The sequence below is a fragment of the Talpa occidentalis genome, unplaced genomic scaffold (assembly GCF_014898055.3).
Source record: "Talpa occidentalis isolate TD23 unplaced genomic scaffold, MPIMG_talOcc4v2.1, whole genome shotgun sequence".
Classification (NCBI taxonomy): domain Eukaryota; kingdom Metazoa; phylum Chordata; class Mammalia; order Eulipotyphla; family Talpidae; genus Talpa; species Talpa occidentalis.
This window is the reverse complement of record NW_026555331.1, coordinates 151571806-151592837: the sequence shown is the minus strand read 5'-3', so window position 1 is coordinate 151592837 and position 21032 is coordinate 151571806. Positions and strand designations below refer to the sequence as shown.

At 46.9% G+C, this 21032-nt stretch overlaps 1 protein-coding gene across 1 annotated transcript in view; it reads right to left on the bottom strand.

The window, feature by feature from the left end:
- Positions 1-21032, bottom strand: part of CNTNAP2 (contactin associated protein 2) — a 1162155-nt gene that overhangs the window by 143391 nt on the left and 997732 nt on the right. The window contains exons 16-17 of the mRNA XM_037515219.2: positions 17729-17899; positions 2703-2921 (exon numbers count right to left, since the gene is read on the bottom strand). Of these exons, the coding sequence (XP_037371116.2) occupies positions 2703-2921; positions 17729-17899 (390 nt within the window). The remainder of the gene's footprint in view (positions 1-2702; positions 2922-17728; positions 17900-21032) is intronic.

Below are 21032 nucleotides of genomic sequence, written 5' to 3'. Positions count from 1 at the left end.
CTATCTGTAAAGTTTGGGAGGAAGTCAAAAGTTATATGTGTGCAGCACTGTAAAGCTGTCCACAGCCTCTGCAGCATGAGTTCAATCCCGGCCAGCCAGGGAGCTACCCACACAGCACAGCAGACCTCTCCTGTCTCGCCTCCTGTCTCTGCTGCTCCCCTCAGCGGTGTGTTTCAGTAGATCCTGTTGTTCTGCTCCCCACTCTGTCTGGTGAGTCCTCTCACCCCCCACAACTCCGGCTTGCACCCCAGTTCTTGTATGCATAAATAAATCTAAAAAAAAAGTTATATGTGGATTTTCCAGTGTGTGTGTGTGTGTGTGTGTGTGGGGGTCAGTGTTCTTCACCCCGGAATTGTTCAAGGATCAATTGTACTTCAAGTCTGTTTTAGCTGTAAGTTGAGTCAAAGTGATTTCTTTTTAGGGGCCTCCCTGGTGGCCTTGGGGTTCAGTCTCAGTGCTATCACCGCTGTGGCCTGAGTTGGATCCCCAGCCAGGGAGCTACCCACATGGCACAGCAGACCTCTCCTGTCTCCCCGCTGGTCCCCTCAGCAGTGTATTTCGTCAGTCTGCCTGTTCTGCTCCCCACTCTGTCTCTGGTGAATCCTCTCATCCCCGCACCTCTGGCCTGTACCCTAGTTCCTCTAAACACATACATATGCACACAGTGGTTTCATAATTACCAAATTAAGGAACATACTTTAATCTTATTTTGTGTGTTACACTGATATTATTTGTCAATAACAAACAGTTTTATGAAACTGGACTTCCCCTCTCCTGGGTTTTTCTTGCTGGTTCTTTCTATTCCCCAACATTCTTCTCCCTGAGATGCTGTTTTTCTGCCTGTCAAGTAAGTTTAATTGTTCTGTCATATTCTGACCCCAGCCCGATTCTTCTCTCTTTTTATGAGCTGTTCTAAGTCATCGTGTTCAAATGAATCAAAACTCTTTCTCCAAGACCCTAACAAATATGTCCTTTCATTTTATAACTATACTTGGTCTCCAAAGTTCTTGGGACCAGTGTGTTCAGTGCACAGAGAGAGAGGAAAGTAAGGTTAGACCAGCACATCCAGAGACAAAGGCAGAGAAATGAGAATTGGGCCAGTTAGGGTCACTTATTAAGATGAAAATCAAGCAGAATGTAACTGGCACACTTGGGATTAACAGCTTTTAGCTTGTTTTAGGTGATCTGGGCAAGACGTATCGGTGAAGAAAAATTTGCCCAAAATGTTCAGTGGAATCAATAGATCTGACATCTGATTAATAAAAAATAATTGAAAATAATTTAGAGAACTGTAGCTGGGGGGGCTTGGAAAGGAATGGGGTCTCATTGGGTGGAAGAGTCAGCATCTGACTTCAAAGTCAATGACTCTTCCGTGGCCTGTGGCTGACGGACGTGGCTTGTTCACAAGTCGGTCTCACCAACAAAGCCACCAGCTAAGTTAACAGTGTGGGGTGTCCATCTTGCACCAAAGGAGCACACACCTATTCTTCCTTCTTCTTATGCATTTGAATGTTCTTACAGCATCGCAACACCATGACGACAGGCACCGACTGGGGGCCCCGTTAACATGAGCTGGCCCTCAGCGAGGCAGGTGCTATGTGGATGGACAGCCACGGTTTTGCCTGGGCTGAGACTGACTCGATCAATGAGTTCCTAGAAACTCAGAGAGGAGGAGCAGGTGGGGGTGGGGGGCTACAGTGGCACAGCCACAAAGTCCTTCAAATTCCCTTTTGCTATCATTCAACAGAGGAAAATGGCTCGTTTCCTAAAATATTACTATTCTGGGAAAGAAAGTTTAAAATTGAACTGGCCATGGAAATAGGTATTGATTTGAAGTGATGTTAGGCTCGGCTGGAGTGTGTCGAAGGTGAAGACAAGATGGTGAGGCTGAAGCCATTTCCTGTGTGTGATGGGAGGGGAGGGGAGCTGTTTGCTCTTCTCTGTGCTGATTGATGTCTTATGTAGAAAGACTAAATCTGCTTTTTTAAAAAAAAATGATTATTTTATTTATGCATAGAAGAACTGGGGTGCAGGCCAGAGGTTGAGGGGGTGAGAGGATTCACCTGTGTGACAGAATGGGGAGCAGAACAGGTGGATCTACTGAAATCCGCTGCTGAGGGGAGCAGGCGGGAGACAGGAGAGGTCTGCTGTGCCCTGTGGTCAGCTCCCTGGCTGGGGATCGAACTCAGGCCATTGTGGTGATAGTGATGAGATTTGACCCCTAGGCCACAAGGGAGACCCCTAAATCTGCCTCTGCCTTGAAACTTGAGGTTGGGCAGAGAAAGGACCGGATCTCCACCTGTCATTTCAGGCCAACCTGAACTTGGAGAAGCCATGTTCTTTTCTCCTTTCCTCTCTCCCTGCTTCCATTTCTCCCTCTATTCCTTCTGCCTGGTGACAAGAGTCCTAACCAGCGAAAGAACATTATGCTACAGTTTTAAAACCATAAACCTAAAGTCGTGCAGATCTGACCACAGAGATGTCCCTGCGCCTCTGGTTCTGCTGGGAACGCTCGCTTGCTCTGGGGGGTGGGGGCAGAACCTGAACCAGGTCCCCCAAGTCCTTGACCTTGCTCTGTTCTGCCTTGGAGGGGGCTGTACTTACTTCTGGAAGGAGCTCTGTCCAAGCCCCCCACGGCGTGTGCCCCTCCCTCTGTGTCCCTGGAGCCGGCTGAGGGTCGCGATGGCCTTGGCGGGACTCACCGACAAACAGCTGGCTGTAGAGCTCCAGGCGGGTGTGGCCTTCCGTCGGGGCCTTGCGGGTCCTCTGCGGCAGCCGGTCCACCTGCAGGCTGGCCTGCTTGACGTTCCTCTCGGCAGTGACCCGGTGCCACTGGTCGTCGTTGAGGGGCGAGGGCGACCGCACCACAATCTCCACTGGCCCGTTGCCAACGTCAAAGGAAAAGGACACTTCTGTGGCAGCTGGAGGAGCAGAAAGTGTGAAGAAAACATGAGTATTTTCCTGCAGGTACCAACCAGCAGTGACTCTGGAGGATAAACAAAGCAGGGAGAGAAAAATCGCCTGAGCCCTTGCTGCAAAGGTCCATGGCCCGATCACTTGAGGAAGGCCCAGGTGTCATGGTCAGGGTTGGCCACCGAGGGCCCGGGGAGGATGCGGCCTGGGCTGGGGCGGGTGTGCATTCCCATGCTCCGTCTTTAAAAGCTGCCCAGAAGTCACCGTCACTGACCCTTTCCAGATCAGGGCGCCGAGGACTGGGGACACACGTGGCGAGAGTCCTAAGCCCATCAGGCGTGGGGGCAGGATGGGAACCAGGCTGTCCAGGCTTCAGAGCCTGAGACCTTGGGACTCTGCATGCCCTGAGCTCCACAGGGGCGCCAGGGAGCTGAGCCCCATCTGCAACTCAGTCCCTGAAACACTGTGTCTGGCTCCATCCCCAAAGATCCTGCCTCAATTAGTCTGGAGTAGACACTGGTATTTTGAGAAGCTCCCCTGCAGAGACAAAGGGCAGCAGGAGCATGGGGAAGACCCAGTCGCTGCGGTTCCCACAGGAACTCTGGGCTCCCTGAATCCCCGAGGTGATGCTGGTGACCTGCAGCCTTGTCGGGCCCTGGAGGCTGCGGAGAGGTGCCCCACAGAGCAACGCGAGAGTCCAGAAGCACGGGCTGTGCCCCTGGCTCCCCCCCAACCTCGCTTCCCACACCCCTGGATCACCTGTTTTTGCCTACATCTGCTTCAAATCAACCTCCCTCCCTAACAAATCGCCCTTCATAGCAGGAAAACGCACAGGTGGTTGCTTTGGCGACTTCAGTGGTAAAGAGGTTCCTCACTTCACATTTTAGGTTTTAACTTCCACAGTGACCACCTGGTGCTTTACAGATTTTTTCTTTCATGTCTATTTCCCTCGTGATTGGGGAGTGGGCCGCTCAATGCTGAAGCAGCACAGCCGCGCCTCTGGGTCCCCAAGGCTGGAGACTTCTTGGCGACATGAAAGCTGCAGCCCCAGCAGAACTCCAGACTCTGCCACCACAGAGCTGCAGCCCTTACTACCACTAAGCCTCTGCCTAATCTCTGAGCAGTTTAATTAAATATCTGTCATTTTTTCCCGAGCTGATGGAAAAACAGCTTCTTGGGGCTGGCACTGTTTTGAGATGATGTCTCCAGCAACCACACTTGTAATTTCAAAGCCACAGTGGTCCGGATTCTCTCAGGACTGGGGCTGCTCCCCTATCTGGGCCAGGCCCTGCCGAAAGCTGCATTAGCTTTGCTGAATGACAGGATATCAGTGGCAGGGCTCGATGCAATCAACCTCATTGTGCCAAGGAATCTGGATCCTTTCTGTCGTTGGAAAGAGAGCTTGAATCTTAACAGCCATGGTGATTCCACATGCCCCCTGGTGCCACAGCCGCTCTGAGGTAGGAGCCCGTGGAGTTGGTGGAGGCCAGTGACCTTCGTCGGGCATCTGGAGACGAGCGATCAGAGGCAGGTGGATGGTCTGTGCTCTTGGACCAAATGGCCTTGTCCTGTATTTCTGAATGGACATAATCAAAGGGGAAAAGGTGGCTTCAGATGTAAGGCTGAGTCTGTTCTGTCGTGGCCTTCTTCTAGCAGGTGTGTTTAGGACATAAGGTGTCAGGACGTCAAGAGAACGAGGGCTCCTGAGCCAAGCAGACAGAGGGAGCTGTTTTAAAGGCGTCAATAGCCATCAGGGAAATAGAATTTAGGGATAAATCGAGTTTAGCCCTACGGCTTCACTTGGAGGGACAAACCTGCTCTAATTTCCTCTCCTCCTGCTGCATTGGCGTCTTGGCCAGGTCTTTAAAAGGTCACTGTGGATGGAGCCAGAAGGGGTGATGCTAAGAGGAATGAGCCAGAAGAAGGATAAATACCGGATGGCGTCCCACGTGGAATACAGAGAAACCAAACAAACGGTCAGACAAAGACAACATTAAAACCATCGCCTGAAAACTGACTACAGAGTTGAGGCATGGGGGGTGGGGAAGGAGGGGGATACGGGGTTGGGGGGCGAGCACCGTGGACCCCTGTGGTGGGGGACTGTGGGTGCGCCGGCGGTGGGAGAGCGACAGCGACCACGCCAGAGGGGAGAAATCCTGTGCTGCCAGAATATTAGCAAGGATGTACAACAGTGGCACTTCAGTGAATTAAATAGGGAGATAGAGAAATAAATAAGGTCCCCGTGGGGAGAGAACTGGAGCAGCAGCAGTCAGCCGGCGAGAGCTGGTTGTCAGACTGTCTGTTCCTCCGGACCATGGTGGCCTCAACACCGACGCGTCCCTCTCCAGGAGGAAAGGAAAGGAGGCCTCCCGCGGCCTGCTCCGGCTCTTACCCCAGCTGGAGTCAGGGCCAGGGTCCCTGAGAGTGAATCCTCCCTTCAGGCTCTGCTGAAGAAAGACACTGACAGCAGGCCCCGAGGAAGGGGGTGCGCGCGGGGTGCGAGCGCAGGGAAGAGCTCTTCTCACTCAGTCACCCAGTGTCAGCCCCCTGCCACTGCTGAGGGACGCCCCGAGGAATCCCAGCTCCTGGGCACACGACACGTGTGGTTTAAAAGCTTCTGAAGTTCAGTTTGCGGCTGATTGCTCTGGGTCTTCCGGGTGAGAGGAACTGACATTTTAAAAGAGATAATTACAGAGCGCGCCAGCGAGTGGATACAAGGGGGGCAGCCTCGAAGACTCCGGAGGCAGCGACACCACCCTTGATGGGCGACTCCAGCGGGCAACTCCAGCGCCGCCCTGCTCCTGCCGTGGCAAAGGCCTGTGGCATAGGCTGGGAATGTTCTCGCTTCCCGACGTAGGTTGCATACGGAGCTGAATGTCTGTATCACGCCCCCTGGGAAGAAGCCCGTGGCAGACACCATGTCTGCCTTTGCATCAGTGTCGAGAAGTGGGGAGCCCCTGGGGCTTTGCTCTACTTGAAGACTGACCAGTTTGCTGCCCCAGTTTCACAGGCGCTGGAGAAGACCCCTTGGGTCAGAGACAAAGTCTTCATTACGCACGCACAGCAGGCTGCACGGATTTCCACTTCACCTGGGTTTCCCTGGTTTCCCCCCAAACCCACAGGGGCCTGAGGAGCAGTCCAGGCAGACCCTGCATGGGCAGTGGATTTGTGTCCCAGAGGAAGGGCCTCAAACGCAGGAAGGTCCAGTCTTTTCAAGGGACTGCTGGCAACTTTGGCCGCGGGGAGCGGCGTCGGCTCTACTTCCTGAGCAAAAAACACATCTGAGATGTTCTGGAGATGCTGCCTCCACCTTCCGAAGCTGTTTGCTCAATGCGCCTCCTTAAAAAGGCATGAAGAGAGTTGTCCATGCGCGGCCCCCCGCCCCCCGCACCCAGGACAAGCAGAAGTGGGAGAAACCCCTGGGGACTTGCCCCCTGACACTCGGCAGCCCCCTTCCTTGTGCGCTGCCCCAGCTTTGCCAGGAATCGGAGCGCGTCCCTCCAGCCTCACGCTCCAGGGAAGGGCGGCCCGGCCCCAGGTGAGTGTGTCTAAGCCAAGCACGTGGATTCCATGCTCCTTGCCAGGACTCGTAGGACAGAACAAATCATTCCTTCCTGGCCAATAAAATATGAGGTGAGTCTGGATGTGCCCTTCGAGACACATTTCTGAGCTCATAAGAGAAGAGACAGTGAGTCCCTGTCCTGCCCGTGACCTCAGGCTGTGTCCGCTGGCGCAGCTGGGCTGCCTGCAGGCACCAGGGGAAGAGTGGCAACGGGCCAACCTGGGGCTTTGGTGACATTGCTGAGCCCTTGAGTTACTCCCACAGCCACCCCGAGACTCCTCCCGTGAGCTCTCCATTATGGAGGAGGCCATTTCTTATTGCAACTAAAAGAGTCTTAACTGATGCAGGGGACAGTTTGGGAGTCAGTACGTGTGAATTCTGGTCCTGAAACTGCCTTTTCCCCATTTGTGGCCTTATTTTAATGGTGTCTGAAGTGAGGATCTCATCCACAGTTTTCCAAGCGTTTCTGTGTCCAAGGTGTGTTTGACAACGTTCAACGAGGCAATCTCTGAGGTCCTTTCAAATGCCAGCGGTTGATTGTCTGATTGCCAAGAGGGTGGAAGAGAAACACTAACAAAGGAACATGTCTCCATGGTGGTTTTAGATATTGAATCATTATGGGGAGAAAAGAGAGACCTTAAAAGAGAAATGCGCAAGGGGCATACGGGCACCAGAAAAGAGATCAGTGCAGAGACGATCCTTGAATCCATCTGGGTCGTGACTTCCTCTGGCCAGCCCGGGGGCTCTCATGTGCTCCCTGCCCCCTTTCAAGTATAATTCCAGCAGGGGGCACTATTCACACTCATTCTAACTCATCAAAAGTTCTCTCCGACACATCACTCCAGGCTTAATGTATCGAGTGACAAATTTAACAACCTACCAGAATAGCAGACCTTTGCTTTGAATTCTCCCAGCAGGAGCAGTAACATGTAGACATTGGACTCCGAGTGTCAGTTGAAAGCAGCAGACAATATTTGGTCATTCGATGTCGACTAGGCAAAGCGGCTCGGCGAGGAAAGTACCCCCAGTGAGAACATTGGGCGGGCGGCGGACACAGCTGCAGTTTTGATGGTGATGTGTTTCTTCCATTTCAAAACGAAGTTCAGAGATTGATAGCTTCCAAAGGGCTTTTCTGCACAAAATCTCATTTGACCCATACAACAAACTGATTATTGTTAGAGCAAGTATTTTAGCCTCCTTCTGCTGCAGACTGTTATGAATATATTTTCCTTTTGGTGAAGGGCTAAGACTATTTTAGAAGACAAAAGAATTCATGCAACATGAAAGGGCCAAGAAGGGGGAGGAGAGGCAGGTGAGTGGAAAGCGAGGGAGGCAGCAGAGGGCGAGGAACAAAAAGAAGAAGGGAGGAAGGGGTCTGTGTCCTGTCCAAGGTCAAGCTTCCACTCAAGGACATCAATCCAGCAATTCCGCCCCGCCCCACATTACAGTGCTGATTATTCTCTTCTGGATCTTTCCATGTGAACGTGCAGACAAGACTAATCTTCACAGCCTCCACCCTTCCAAGGCTTCTCTTGACCTTGTTGCTCATTTCTTGTTACCCTTTCCTGGCCAAGTCCTTGGAAGAGCTTCTTATATTCTCTATCTGTGTCTGCTCCTTAGTTATCTTTAAGGCCGTTGGACAAGGTTTATCTCCTTCACATCTGCCTCAGGACCTCAGCACTTGCTGTCCTTTATCCAAATGACCCCGGGCTGCTGCTTTTGCTCTTTGTTCACAAGTCATCATATTAGAAATTCATGGCCCACACAGTCCATACTGAAGAGCAAACCCCACTCTCAGCTGCTTCCTCTTCTTTACTTGAGTCTGGGGGGCAAGAGGCACCTGCATGTGTTCCCGGTCTCAAAGAGGCATTTTCTCTTCATTTATGTGAGAGTCTCAGTATCTAGACCAAAGCCAGCCACAGAGCAGGTGCTCAGCTCTCTATGAGGGAACAAACAACTGGACAGATGGAAGAATGAACGGGGACATTCTGAAATAACACCCCAGGGGCTCCCTGGGCGGATCCCATCACTCAGGACACATGTGCGGGCCCACTCTGCATGTCACAAGCATCCCCCTGAGGGCAGCGTGTCTTACTGTGCACCTTCTCAGCCTGGGAACTTGATACGTGAGTTACGATGTTTGAAACAAACTGCATGAAAGGCTGTTCCCAGAGGTATGATATTGGAGGCACAGAGGCTGTCCAAGATAAACTGAGAAGGGGAGCCAGAGGCAGAGGATCGTGGTTCAGGGATCCACTCCTGGCTGGGAGACTAGGCCTGAAGACCTGACATTATGGTAACACTTCCCTTGCCTGATTCTAACCTCTTCCCTGTGATAACTAGAACCACAAGTAGCGCAGCCTTCCATGAGAGCTGAGCCCTTGCAGAGAACCCTCAGATCTAACAGCATTTGGGGCAACCTGGGCTATTGGGGGCATCAGAAGCATATGTCTCATGGGCTGTGGCCCTTCCAAGTTAGCAGTTGGCCCTAATTCTCTGCCAAAACAAAAATGATCACTTTGGTTGAGAAGAACGTGATTGACTCGAACAGCCTGAAGACTGGAAGACTTGGGGCCTGGAGCTGCTCTTGAAGCACAGTCCAGGGAGGGGCGAGCCTGGAGGGACCCTGCCGCCCCGCAGCCACCAGGTCCACACCTTGTGCCCACCAGTGTTCAGGGAATAAAAAGAACCTCTTTTTCTTTTGCTAGCCTTAGTTTATGAATATAGAGATTTTTAGGACCTCCTTGGTGGCGCAGTGGGTTGAGTGCAGCACTGTGAGATGTCCGCAGTCTCCGCAGCGCAGGTTTCAATTCCCAGCCAGCCAGGGAGATACCCACATGGCACGGCAGACCTCTCCTGTCTCATCCACTGCTCCCCTTAGCAGTGTTTTTGGCCCGTCATCCTGTTCTGCTCCCTGCTCTGACTCTGGTGAATTCTCTCACCCTCCCACGCTTCTGGTCTGTACCCCAGTTCTTGTACAAATAAATAAATCTTAAAAATTATATAGAGATTTTTAGTGCCAAATGTGCATATTCACACCCTTCCCCCCCAATCAGTGTCAAACACATCTGAAAATGAATACTGGCAAGAAAAATGTAATTGAAGTGTTTTGGAAATTCTTCAAGGAAATGCCTGGAGCTCCAGAATAAATGTGATGAACCCATTTCAAAACCTCTGGTATCGTGATAACCTCTTGAGTCTGAGAAATATTTCTCCTTATGTATTTTGGCCTTTAAGCTTTTTATTATGGTTAAAAAATAACTTCACAAACAAAGGCATCCACAGAGAAAAGGAAGCCAAGGGGAGTTACCGCTGGCCATGCAAAACCAGGGAGCTGTCTTGAAAATGCAAAGCCTTGCTAATTTTAGTTTTCTCCATGCATTTAACCCCCTTCTGAGAATAACTTCTTGAATATTAATGGGACCTTTATGATTTTAAAAGGAAAAAGACAAAAAAATCTTTCTAAAATGACAGGTGGCACCTGTCCTCAGCAAGGAACACCCCAGTGTTTAGAAAGAACAGAAGGTGTGCTGGGAAGAAAGTCCTGACAGTGCCTGTGGGGAGAGGGGATTTGTGATAAAAGCAGCTGCAGAAGCTGCTTTGGAGAGACCATGAGCGGTGATGCCCGGGGACTGTCCAGCGATGGAGCGGAGTGTGGTTCAGGGGTGTGGATGCCGAAGAGGCCTTCTCTTGACCATAGTTAGATTGTCCCACGAAACGAGAAATACTCATTGGAAGAAATGTGCTCTGGGGGGGGACCCGGGAGAACCTGGGTTATTTATGGGGTTTCAGGTGACGTCAGAGAGCAGTTCATTGAGAGAGGTGATTTGAGAGCTCAAGAATGGGCCACTGTATTGAGGGCCTGAATTGGACAAAAGCTCCCGGGACCCAGCTGATGCTTATAAGGAGACAGCGAGTCAGTTGACTCATAAATTATAATTCCTAAAATGGCGGGGTTGTGGCGGGCTGGGCTGGTGGGGACAGTGACAACGAGGAAAAGCCCAAACCAGATCCAAGGAGACAGGACCAGGCTTCCAAGGAGCTGCCTGCTGGGGGGAGTGGTGGGTCAGCCCACTAGAGAGAAAGCAGACTGTGTCCTGGGCACAGGGAGGGGCTGCTGGCACGACTTCTTTCTCCCTGCTTTGCTGCAAATTGCTTCTGATCTAGCATGTTCTTTCAAAGCCACCCCGGTGTGACTGCCCACGAGAGCTCACTAATGAAAAAAAAAAAAAGTGCCAAATGAAGATTATATTTTACGTGATGGACACAGAATGTAAAAAGATTTATTCTGTTTTCCATTCCAACACCAGATCCATTTTGACTGCTGTGCATTTGCAAAGTAGGGCAAATCACAGAGAAAAGTGAAACAAAGTTGGTTCTGCAGAGACTAAATGGGATGCAGAGAGAGATGAGAGCAGAGGGTCTCTTTCTACATAACAGGCATTCTAAATGTGTGAAAGACTGTGTAGACATAGAAGTGACTTTTTCCTTGGAATCTTTGCAAGAAACGCATAACTAATCTAAATGATCTTAATAGCTGTTCTTTATGATAGTGTAAAAGTCTCCTCTATCTTCTAATTGGTAGTGAATGCTAGAAATGAGGACCTCAGGGTTGAAAGGACCTTAGGATGCATGCCCGGTTAGCAGTGTGGGAGAGTTAACAGACCCTGCAGGTCCCCTATCCCACCTCCAGAAAAATGACAGATTACTTCGCAGTGTCCCTTGAGTTTGCACAAACCAATTTCTACTGGAACAAAGACTCCCACTGGAAATAGATAATATTACACACTAATAATAATTCACTATAACATGGGCTTCTTTTCCCCTTATTTCTGATGATGGTTGAAAACACAACTTTCTCGAGTAGAGTCCACATGAAAACCTTTTCAGGATCCAGTCCTTCAAACAGGCATGCTCTCTTTCTTCATGATTTGATGAAGGAAGGGGAAGTGGCTCCTTTCTAGACTAATTCCCTGACGAGAAAGGTTGCAGTAGGTCTGGACTATCTCAGCATCTGCCTTGGGTGGGTTCAACCTGCCCTCCATGGAGGGAGGATCTGGCCCGACCTGGGACAAGGGTCACCCACCGGGAGACTGTCTTGATGCCTGATAAGGATGTCCTGGTGCGACCTTCCCAAGCAAAGGCTTCCCTTTTCACTGATGTTATCATCGCGGCTTGCTGCTATGGGGTCTGAGCAAGTCTTCATCAGCAAGACGCCACACACACCCAGCATGTGGTTTGCTGTGGTGTGGTACGATGTCTGCAAAGTTGCAACAGGAAACCAGCTCATCGGAATGTGCAAATATATCTTTTAAGAGGTAAGCCCCAATAAGACTATGGCAGGGAATATGGGTGCCTGGATTGTGGTGTGGTGTGGCCACACATCTGAAGAAGTCTGAACCTGTATCCTTATGTCATTCACAGTGTTGTAAACCACACTACCTAATAAAAATGACTCAAAATAAAATAAAAACTCCCCAAATTAAAAAAAAAATACAACAAAAAACCATGAAAGAAAGTCAAGCCCAATAATGGGATTGTCAGTTAAATGGGACACTGGGCTTGGGACAGTGGTGCTCCATCTTTAACACATTGCATTGGTTGACGTAATAATCTAATTATCATCTCCAGAAGGTGCTAGATCCAGATGTAAGAAGCTGATGGGGACTAAAACACATTTCTGAAGAACTACAATACATGGACCAGCCAGTGAGAACTTTCGTTTTGTATCCTGTAGGCTATATAACAAGGACCATACCTTTTTGGTTTTTCTTTGTAAATATAAAGCCATGATTTTTTCAAACTGCACATGCCCTTTCATGGAATCTCATATAGATGTTTAAAAAGTCGAAAAAAGTATCTTGTGGAGTTAAAAAAATTGATAAGGAAATGTGTTTCTAAAATATTGTTATATCAAAGAAGCAGGTTATGGAAGAGTATCACCATTTGATCTCATTTTTTAAAAAATCATATTGCTGTATGAGTACACAGGAAAATGTTTGGAAACATCCACACTAAAAGAGTAGTACTAAATATATTAAAATATGAAGTTATTGCTGATATTTTTGGTTTATTCTTTTGGATTCTCTGGATTCTTAAACCAGTCAACAATAAAGAAACTTTATCTCCCTGATATAAAATTTATAATCTGATCATTTCACTGTCTTCTGAAAAGGTTGGTGACATTTTAAGCAACTCTATTCTATAATTTTAATGAGTGCTTAATCAGAAAGAGGAGTTCATCAAAATGCCAAGAAGGAGATTTCATTTAAATACAGAAACTTAGAGGAAATTTAATAGAACATTGAAACATTCCTCTCTACTTTTCCCCTGTTTTTAGGATAACTGAGACTATGGAGTGGTCAAACTTGAGAATAAAGTAATTTTGAGCTAGATGTGAATTATTTTTCCTAATTAAAAATACGAAAGGCATGCTATTATCCAAAGAAAACTCCTCACTGGCCTGAAGTGCCGGCATGTTCGGGAGTTTACGCTAATGTCTGCAGGAATCAGGACTCAAGAGAAGCTAACTCAGTGTTGTAATTACACTTGACAGATACACACTGTTCTGTTGTTCATAGGCTCGGTTGCTCTTACCCAGAAACACCCTGTAGCATGCTAAATATCAAACACTCGTCATGAGCAGTCACTCTGCATCTCATCAGACTTCATCAGAGGAATCAAATTCAGAGATACAGAAAACCAAATTTGATCATTTTAACACTATCTGCAAAGCCAAGTAAAATGTGTCATTTCCTAAGAGGCTTAAGGTCTAGCCACCTTTCTTTTGTCAAACTCTTAGCAGATACTTGAGGGTGACATTACTTTCAAGAAAAATGCCTTTTAACGGGTCCCCAGATTTTAGCTATTCTTTTAAATTCCTCAGTTGCTCCACGATCTTCCTCCTTGACTTGCATTTGCCTGTACCGTTTACTGTCTGGAGAAAATGCCTTGATCTCATTTACTTGCCAGTCAGTCTTCATTGCAAACCAAATGCTTCATCTTTTGGAAATCTACCGCGATGTCTCCTGGCAAGTTAAAGCTGATGCCTTTTTGTTGCCATAGTTATCTATGGCAGACACTGCTGACTTTACATGAATGTTTTCTTTTCTCCTTTTCCTAGTTACCCTTTGAAAATCTTCCATCTATTCATCCAAGAGCTGCAGCTCGGAGGCAGGTGGATGGAGCTCTATGGTGGGTTAACCACGCAGGGACCAGAGCAAAGGAATGCATATCACCTCTGAGCCACCGTGGTAAGACATCAGAATTTCTTCACCTTTTCTTTGTCTGCTCACCTGATTTAGAAACTCCGAGGCTCCAGCAGATGGTGGAATCACAAAGGAGCCTTGATCTCTGAATCTCATGTAGAAGGAGTTCTTGGACCAGAAGAATACTTATCAGACAGCATAACAGTCACTGAAACTAGGGTTTTATTTGTTACAGCAGCTGATCTTATATCCCAGCATTAGCAACACACACTCACTGATGATGGTGTAGCTCTTCCTTCTTAGAGCACTGGTTTTTATGAAAATACTAAGGTTGCAGAGAAACTATTAGCTTCCAGAATGGCGGATGGAAGGTCCCTAACTTCACCATAATGCCTCACATCTGTTTCTACTGTTCTTACTAATCCATGTGTTTATTAATGAGTAGTAATGACACATTCTTCCTCCCATTTCTGTCTCAGATCTTGATGTATGAATTGTAGTTTCTTTTATCTCTTCTCCTCTTAGAATTCCTGTTGTCCTTTTTCCAGCTTGCCATAGGCAGACTGATTTTAACAGCTGGTCTGTTTGACACTTTAACATGCCATCTTTTTGAAGGGAAAGATTTTGTGCCGACTACACACAATAAATAACTCAGAAAACATGAGAATCAGAGAAATTTAAATTGAAGAAAAATTCCATTAGAAAAAATATCTCCACGAGACGTGAGCATTTCTTGATTGTAATGACACATAATATAAACTCTAGTCAGACAAACACTATGTGAAGATGATCTTTGATGAGGAGGCCTATTACTTTCTAGACAACAATCTGAATTAATTGTTTTAAAGAAATTTTGATATTTTTTAGGAAAGATAAAGACTTTTGTCTTGTGTTTTAAGATGGCATAAGAAAAACACTATGTGGGTAGGATTTCAGTTTGTGGGGGGCAATTCTAGATGGTATCGAATGGGTGAAAATAGTGGAACACTGTTGCATGTTGTGGGAAGAAGTCTAAAATATTAATTCAAAGTCTTAATTCACTTACCAAGATTAAACACTTGAACATTTCTTGTAACACACTGAGCACCTTGGGTTTTGTCTTTAGGGTCTAAAGAAAAGGAGTGATGGGACCAGATCTGTAGAAATCTCTCCTCATTGGGAGGGCAGATGTCAGAAGAGAGGAAACAGAGAGAGAGAGAAAAACTATGAGGCTGTTTGGATCAAGAATCCAGGCCATTTCCACAAAAGTTGTCATCATGGGACATACAGAGAAATTCGATAAGACTTCATTTTCTTTGCATCGATGTTCCACACATCTTTTTTTGTCACTAGCTGGGATGGATGCTTTCTCTGGGGTTGCTCTGATGTGTTGACATATCCTCAGGAATGTCAGCAGAGCAGTTCTCCATATGAGAAAATACAGTGTTAACCAAGATAAGCAGTCTGTCTGGAGCGGGGAGGTTAGTGAAACACTCGACACAACTGAGCTTTCCTAACCTGGAGAATGAAGAGAAGATGGCATTAACCAAGGAGGGGAGCACAGAAGAGACTTTTGGGGGAAGATGATGGATTTCAGTTCTTTTTTTTTTTTTTTTTAAGATTTATTTATTTATTTATACAAGCACTGGGTACAGCAGAGGGTGAGAGAATTCACCAGAGCCATAGTGGGAAACAGAACAGGCAGACTGATGAAGTACACTGCTAAGGGGAAAAGCGGGCATGGCAGGAGAGGTCTGCACGCCATGTGGGGCCCTCGCTGGCGGCTGGGGATCCAACCAGCGCTGCAGAGGCAGCAGGCAGCTTCACCGCCCAGCGCTCAACAGCTGCGCCACCAGGGGACGCCCTGGATTTCAGTTTTGACATGTTGAACTTCAAGTATCAATGGACAATTTTGATGGATTCTTTGTTAGCATTTACAACTAGGGATCAACCTAGAATCATGGTATCTATGGCTTTTGCTGAAAAGACAAGGGCTTTATTAACACATTTGTTATTCAACAACTCAAGATATTTTCACAGCAGAGTTTTCTCTCTTTCCACTGTTTTCACTGAAGTATAAGTTACATACACTAAAACGTGAAAATCTCAGTTGTGTAGTTGACTAAATTTTTACAGATGCCATCACTCTGTAGGTCAAGATTAGAACATTTCTACCACGCAAGACGGTTCACCTGTGTCCCTTCCTGGTCAACATTCCCTATCACCAGGGAGTAGAGGGGGCCACTATACTTATTTTTTTGATGTGAACATAACCTCAAGATTTGATTGTCTTCATAATAAACAAAGATGGAGCTTAGTCCTGGGTTCTTTGGTCCTTTCTCCTCTTATCCCCCTTCCTCTTCAAAATGCTTACATGTCGTAGTAGCTAGAATTCTCCAGACCTGCTGTGGGGCTCAACACATTCAAGTTTCAGACAAAATTCTTTGTAATTTTTGCCTTCCAGAAAATTGGCTGTCTGCCCACCACAGCCATTCTGCTTCCTGTCATATCGCTGCTTTCCCTGGGCAGACAGAGAATCCCTGCCCTCCTTGAATGTGTCACTTTGTGGGGTGGTGCTTGGCACACTTCTTACAGAATGTCCGGTGGGTTTTATGAACCTTCACCATGCTTGCAAGAGCACAATCAGCATTGAAAGAAAGAGTATTTTGACTTCTGTCTCTGTAGCTGACTTTGACCTATTTTTATGGCAGTAACATTGGTTTACAATATTGCATGTGACTTAGAGGTAAAGGTTGACTCCTCTTCAGGTATATGTTACCACACCACACTCACTACCAAATCACCCATAACCTTCTACCACAGTCCATAATCCCCCCTACCCCGGTTTCAATTCTACACTTATATTTCTACGGCTCGATTTGGTTTAGTTTTGTCTGTTCCTTTGCTTTGTTTCATTATATTCCACACAGGAGTAAAATCATCTGATATTTGTCTTTCTCTTTTTTGACTTATTTCCCTTAGAATAATCCCCTCCAGGTTGATCCACGTTGTTGCAAATGGTAAGATTCCATCCTTTTTCATAGCTGAGTAATATTCCACTGTATGTATGTACCACCTCTTCTTTATCCACTTGTGTTGTTGGATACCTGTTGTTTCCATTGCTTGGGCTCTTGTAAATAGTGTTGAGGTGGAGACATAGATCACCATGACCGAGGGTCTGTGATTCTAATGGTGACAGATGATTCATGGAAAGGCGGAGGGAGGATGGAGACTTTGAGTGGGGGTGGCACCCAGGTTTTGTAGAGGGACTTGGGGATGTGGGGCACTGGCTGCTTCTCTCTCCTGGTCCCATCTGTCATCTTGCTGTCTTTATCTGGAGCAGTAGAGCCTGGAGATTTCACAAATATTCACCAGATCTGGAAGTTTGTGGATTGTAAATTCCTTGAGCTGAACATGTGCCCAAGGATAAATAGGACCTGGGATGACAGGACCCAGTGGCACTCCTGCCACCACAGATGGCTTCCCCATGCCTGGGACCTCTGACGATCTCTGGGACCCACAGCAAGTGGAGCATAGCTTGGCAGGACATGCCATAGCTCTGATTCACTTAGTTTCTGATCCTTGGTTAAATAAATTCAGAACTTAGACCTTCAGAGAGTGTGTGGATGTGGGGGTCCCTCCTGGAAAGCAGCAAACTCAAACTTCCTTTGCTCCATTAATGCACAGACAATATGTTGGCAGTTCCATTATGGTCCCCACTTTCCCTTGTGCACCCCCCAACTCCTGTTCTGCAGATGACTTTACACAACCCTCTGTCTCCTTGCAAAACAAACACACACACAAAAGGACATTTAATATACATCCTACTTCCCACTGCTGTGAGGGCAATTTTTCCTCTCTTGTTTTGCTGGGTGGCATATGTGTGGGAGTCTTATGTGCCTGCTTCCTTGTGAGAAACCCCAGCATGGGCATTTGGTCTTACTGAAGTTTGGGGACCTTAGCGCTTTCTGGAACAAAGAAAACCACTGATGTTTGAATGCAGGAAGCCAAGTCATCAGGTCTAGGACAGATGCAGGGAGGGCAGCCCCCTGCAAAGGGTACTCACATTTTAGCTCCAGCTTGATGAAGTCTGTGTTCCCGAGGTTTTCCAGAAAGACTCCCCGGGGGGTGAGTGTTTTGAAGTAGAAAGAAATGTCAGCGCTTGTTTCCCCTTGGAAAGTTGAGAAGTGCAGGTAGGAGGACGGGTTTGGGAAGGAGGCAGCGTTCCAGTAATTCCCTGTGGGAACAAAAAGGAACAGGGATTTACACCATGGGCCTTGTAAAGAAATAAATTATAAGTCATCAACTTCCTGTCCCAGGGACAGATGCCTTTGAGTTAATGTGCACATTTTTGAGGCCAATTGCTATCACAACGGAGTTAGTTACGAAAGCTTTTCCTGCATCAAAGAGAACACTAATCCAGGTGGATGTCACCAGATTAGGCCCGAGATGGCACCGCTCAGGCTAAGTCCCACATCAGCCAACCAAAATGTGATTAAGGTTCTGGACGCGATTCTCCCAGAAAAGGAAGGCCCAAGTCCCAGACTCAAGCTGGCCTGCTCAGCAAGGGTCACCTGGCCAGTCCGGAGCCTCCCCTGTGCTCCCAGCAGGGAGCAGCCTGCTTTAGCCAATCAGCAAGTGCCCCGTGAAACTTCGATGTCCACCCACTTTGGTTTACTCAGTCTCTGCCTCATTAGGCCCTTCCAAGTCCCTTCTATCTGCTGAACTGGATGCTGCCCGACTCATGAATCTCTGATAAAAGCCTACTAGATCAGAAAATTGTGGAAAATTTAGATTTAAAACTTAATCTCTCTTTCCTCTCTCTTTCTCAAACTGATTTTTTTCTAAATCTTTCCTTCAAAGAACACATGAATCAACTAGGCTCATGCTATTAGTTTCCATGTACTATATTTTTTCCTTTCTTTTATGCAAACTATGCATGTATGCAGCATTAAGTTCAACTACTACTCTTAAATAAAATTAACTTTGTGTTGGGATGGCTATGCTTGAGCCACTATTTTAAATTAAATAAAAATATTGCTCTATTATGAGATATTAAATGACCCTCTCCTTTAATCAATGCTATTTGGTTTTCTTTTCAGAGACATCTAGGCTAGAGTGACATCTAGAAAATAGAATTAGTAATTCATTGCAAAATACGTCTATAAATGTCTTCCTTGGGGTAGAAACAGAGGTGGTGACATCTATTGCTTAAGGTGGCCCCCAGATCTTAGAGCAGTGTTAAACTATTTTATAAAAGATTACAACATCATAGCTTCCAGTAGGAAAAAATAGAATCACTTTCTTTTGGAAAGGAGATTATTATATGATATCGGTTAGAATAATACTTGAAAAGAAAGCATCTGAACTGTTGTCTAATTCCCTCTCATCTGAGGGCTGAGCCCTCTTCTTGGCTCACTCTTTGGCTAGAGAGACAGTGATAGGACTTGAAGCCCACCTGCTTCAGCTGGCTGAAAAGGAAGGTTTCTCGAGATTAAATCTAAATCAAGCTAGAAGTTGCAACCTTCTCGCCAATCAGTTCCAGGAGGGAAGAAGCCGAGTGCCCAGAGGCCAGAAGGATTCAGGTCAGCCTAATTGGGCGATCACCCTTCAGAGACAGTGGAGGAGTTTGCAGATTCCTGAAACAGGCAATTCTGTCTCTTTGGGCTGTATCCCCAGGCCAAGAATGCAATTAGCATTTTAAAATTTCAATTGAATCAAATGCATTCTTGTTTTCTGAGGTGGTGACGCATTAACAGAAGGGCAGTTGTCTAAAAAGATTCCCGAAAAAGGAAAGCTAGACATGAAATATATCGGTATTTATTTGAGATCCAGTGCTGCTTATTCAGACAGAAATCTCCCCAGAGAGGAGAAGGGCAGTTCAATCAGTTATTCTAGCTTGATGAAATATCCCTACAGACCACAAAGCCATTTGTTCTAATTCTATGCTCACTAAGCAACTTTAAACTAATTTGTTCTCTTGAATGGACATAGTCCCAGGGAAATTGTGCCTTGTATGACAGGAGGTGACCAGTCATCCTTCCGGAAAGGTCTGGATTATTCCATGATATCTTTAGAGTGACCCCCTGTGGCTGTCCCAAGTCTCTGGATGAATAAACTGAATCCAGAACTGCGACTAGTCACAGTGAGTCTCTACTCTGCTCGCTGGTGCCTTTGAGGTGCCTTCCCAGGAAGGGGTGAAGGAGAGCCATTGGGGCACAAGCGAGGATATTGGAAATTCTATTTCTACTTAATTTTTATTTTTATTTAAAAATTTTTAAAAAAGATTTATTTATTTATGCATACAAAAACTGGGGTACAGGCCAGAGATGCAGGGGGTGAGAGGATCCACCGGAGACAGAGTGGGGAGCAGAACATGCAGACTGACTGAAATACACTGCTGAGGGGAGCAGCGGGCGAGACAGAAGAGGTCTGCTGCGCCATGTGGGTCAGCTCCCTGGCCGGCTGGGGACAGAACTCGTGCTGCAGAGGCTGCAGACAGCTTCACAGTGCTGTGCTTAACCACTTGCGCCACCAGGGAGGCCCTCTACTTAATTTTTAATATCATCTTTTGAAATATCGATTTTAGTTATACTTTATGTTTACAACATAGGAGAACAGTGGTACCTGGGTAGAGTTTGTAAGTAAACAGACTTATTGGGTGAGGGCTTAAAGGTTCTAATGAGCAGGGCACACAATAACAAAGTTAGGTCTCTGTCACTCCTGCCCCTGGTGAACTCCTGTGAGGCCCGTTGTGATCAGCCCATGGCATGGTCTCTGGGATTTCTGGTTATAGCAAACCAGCATGCGTGCCTTGTCCAGGCTCATTGCACTTCACGAGGCGAGGAACGTACAGATTATTGTTAGTGGATATTGCTCCCAGAAGACCGGAACCTCCTTAAAAGCAGGAGAAAACCATTTCATTGTTGTAAACTTTGGCCCCCAAACATACTAAGTACTCAATAGATAATTATTAAATCAATGGGTAAGTGAATCGCTGTCTACCCCCACCCCCCGCCCCACACCCTTGCTACATCTAATTCTACTCCATATGCAAAGTCCTATGGGACAGAGTCTGCTTTACAGTAACCTGAAGATATTAGAGATTCAAGATACTAAATAAATATAAATAAAAGCTAATGCTGCTGTAGCACCTGTGGTGATTGGGCATTGCTGCCCCCAGCAAGTCATAATTTTCCTTATCCGTGACTTAATTTCTATTATTCCCCGTAGACCCTACTGAGCAATGCTGTGCATTTGCAAGACAGATCGTCTCATAACCTGAAGGTTATTGAAATAGTTGCAATTTGTACTTGCTCTCAAGGTCAATGCTGTGGAGGGGGAAGCAACATCGGAAGAGAATGCCATGT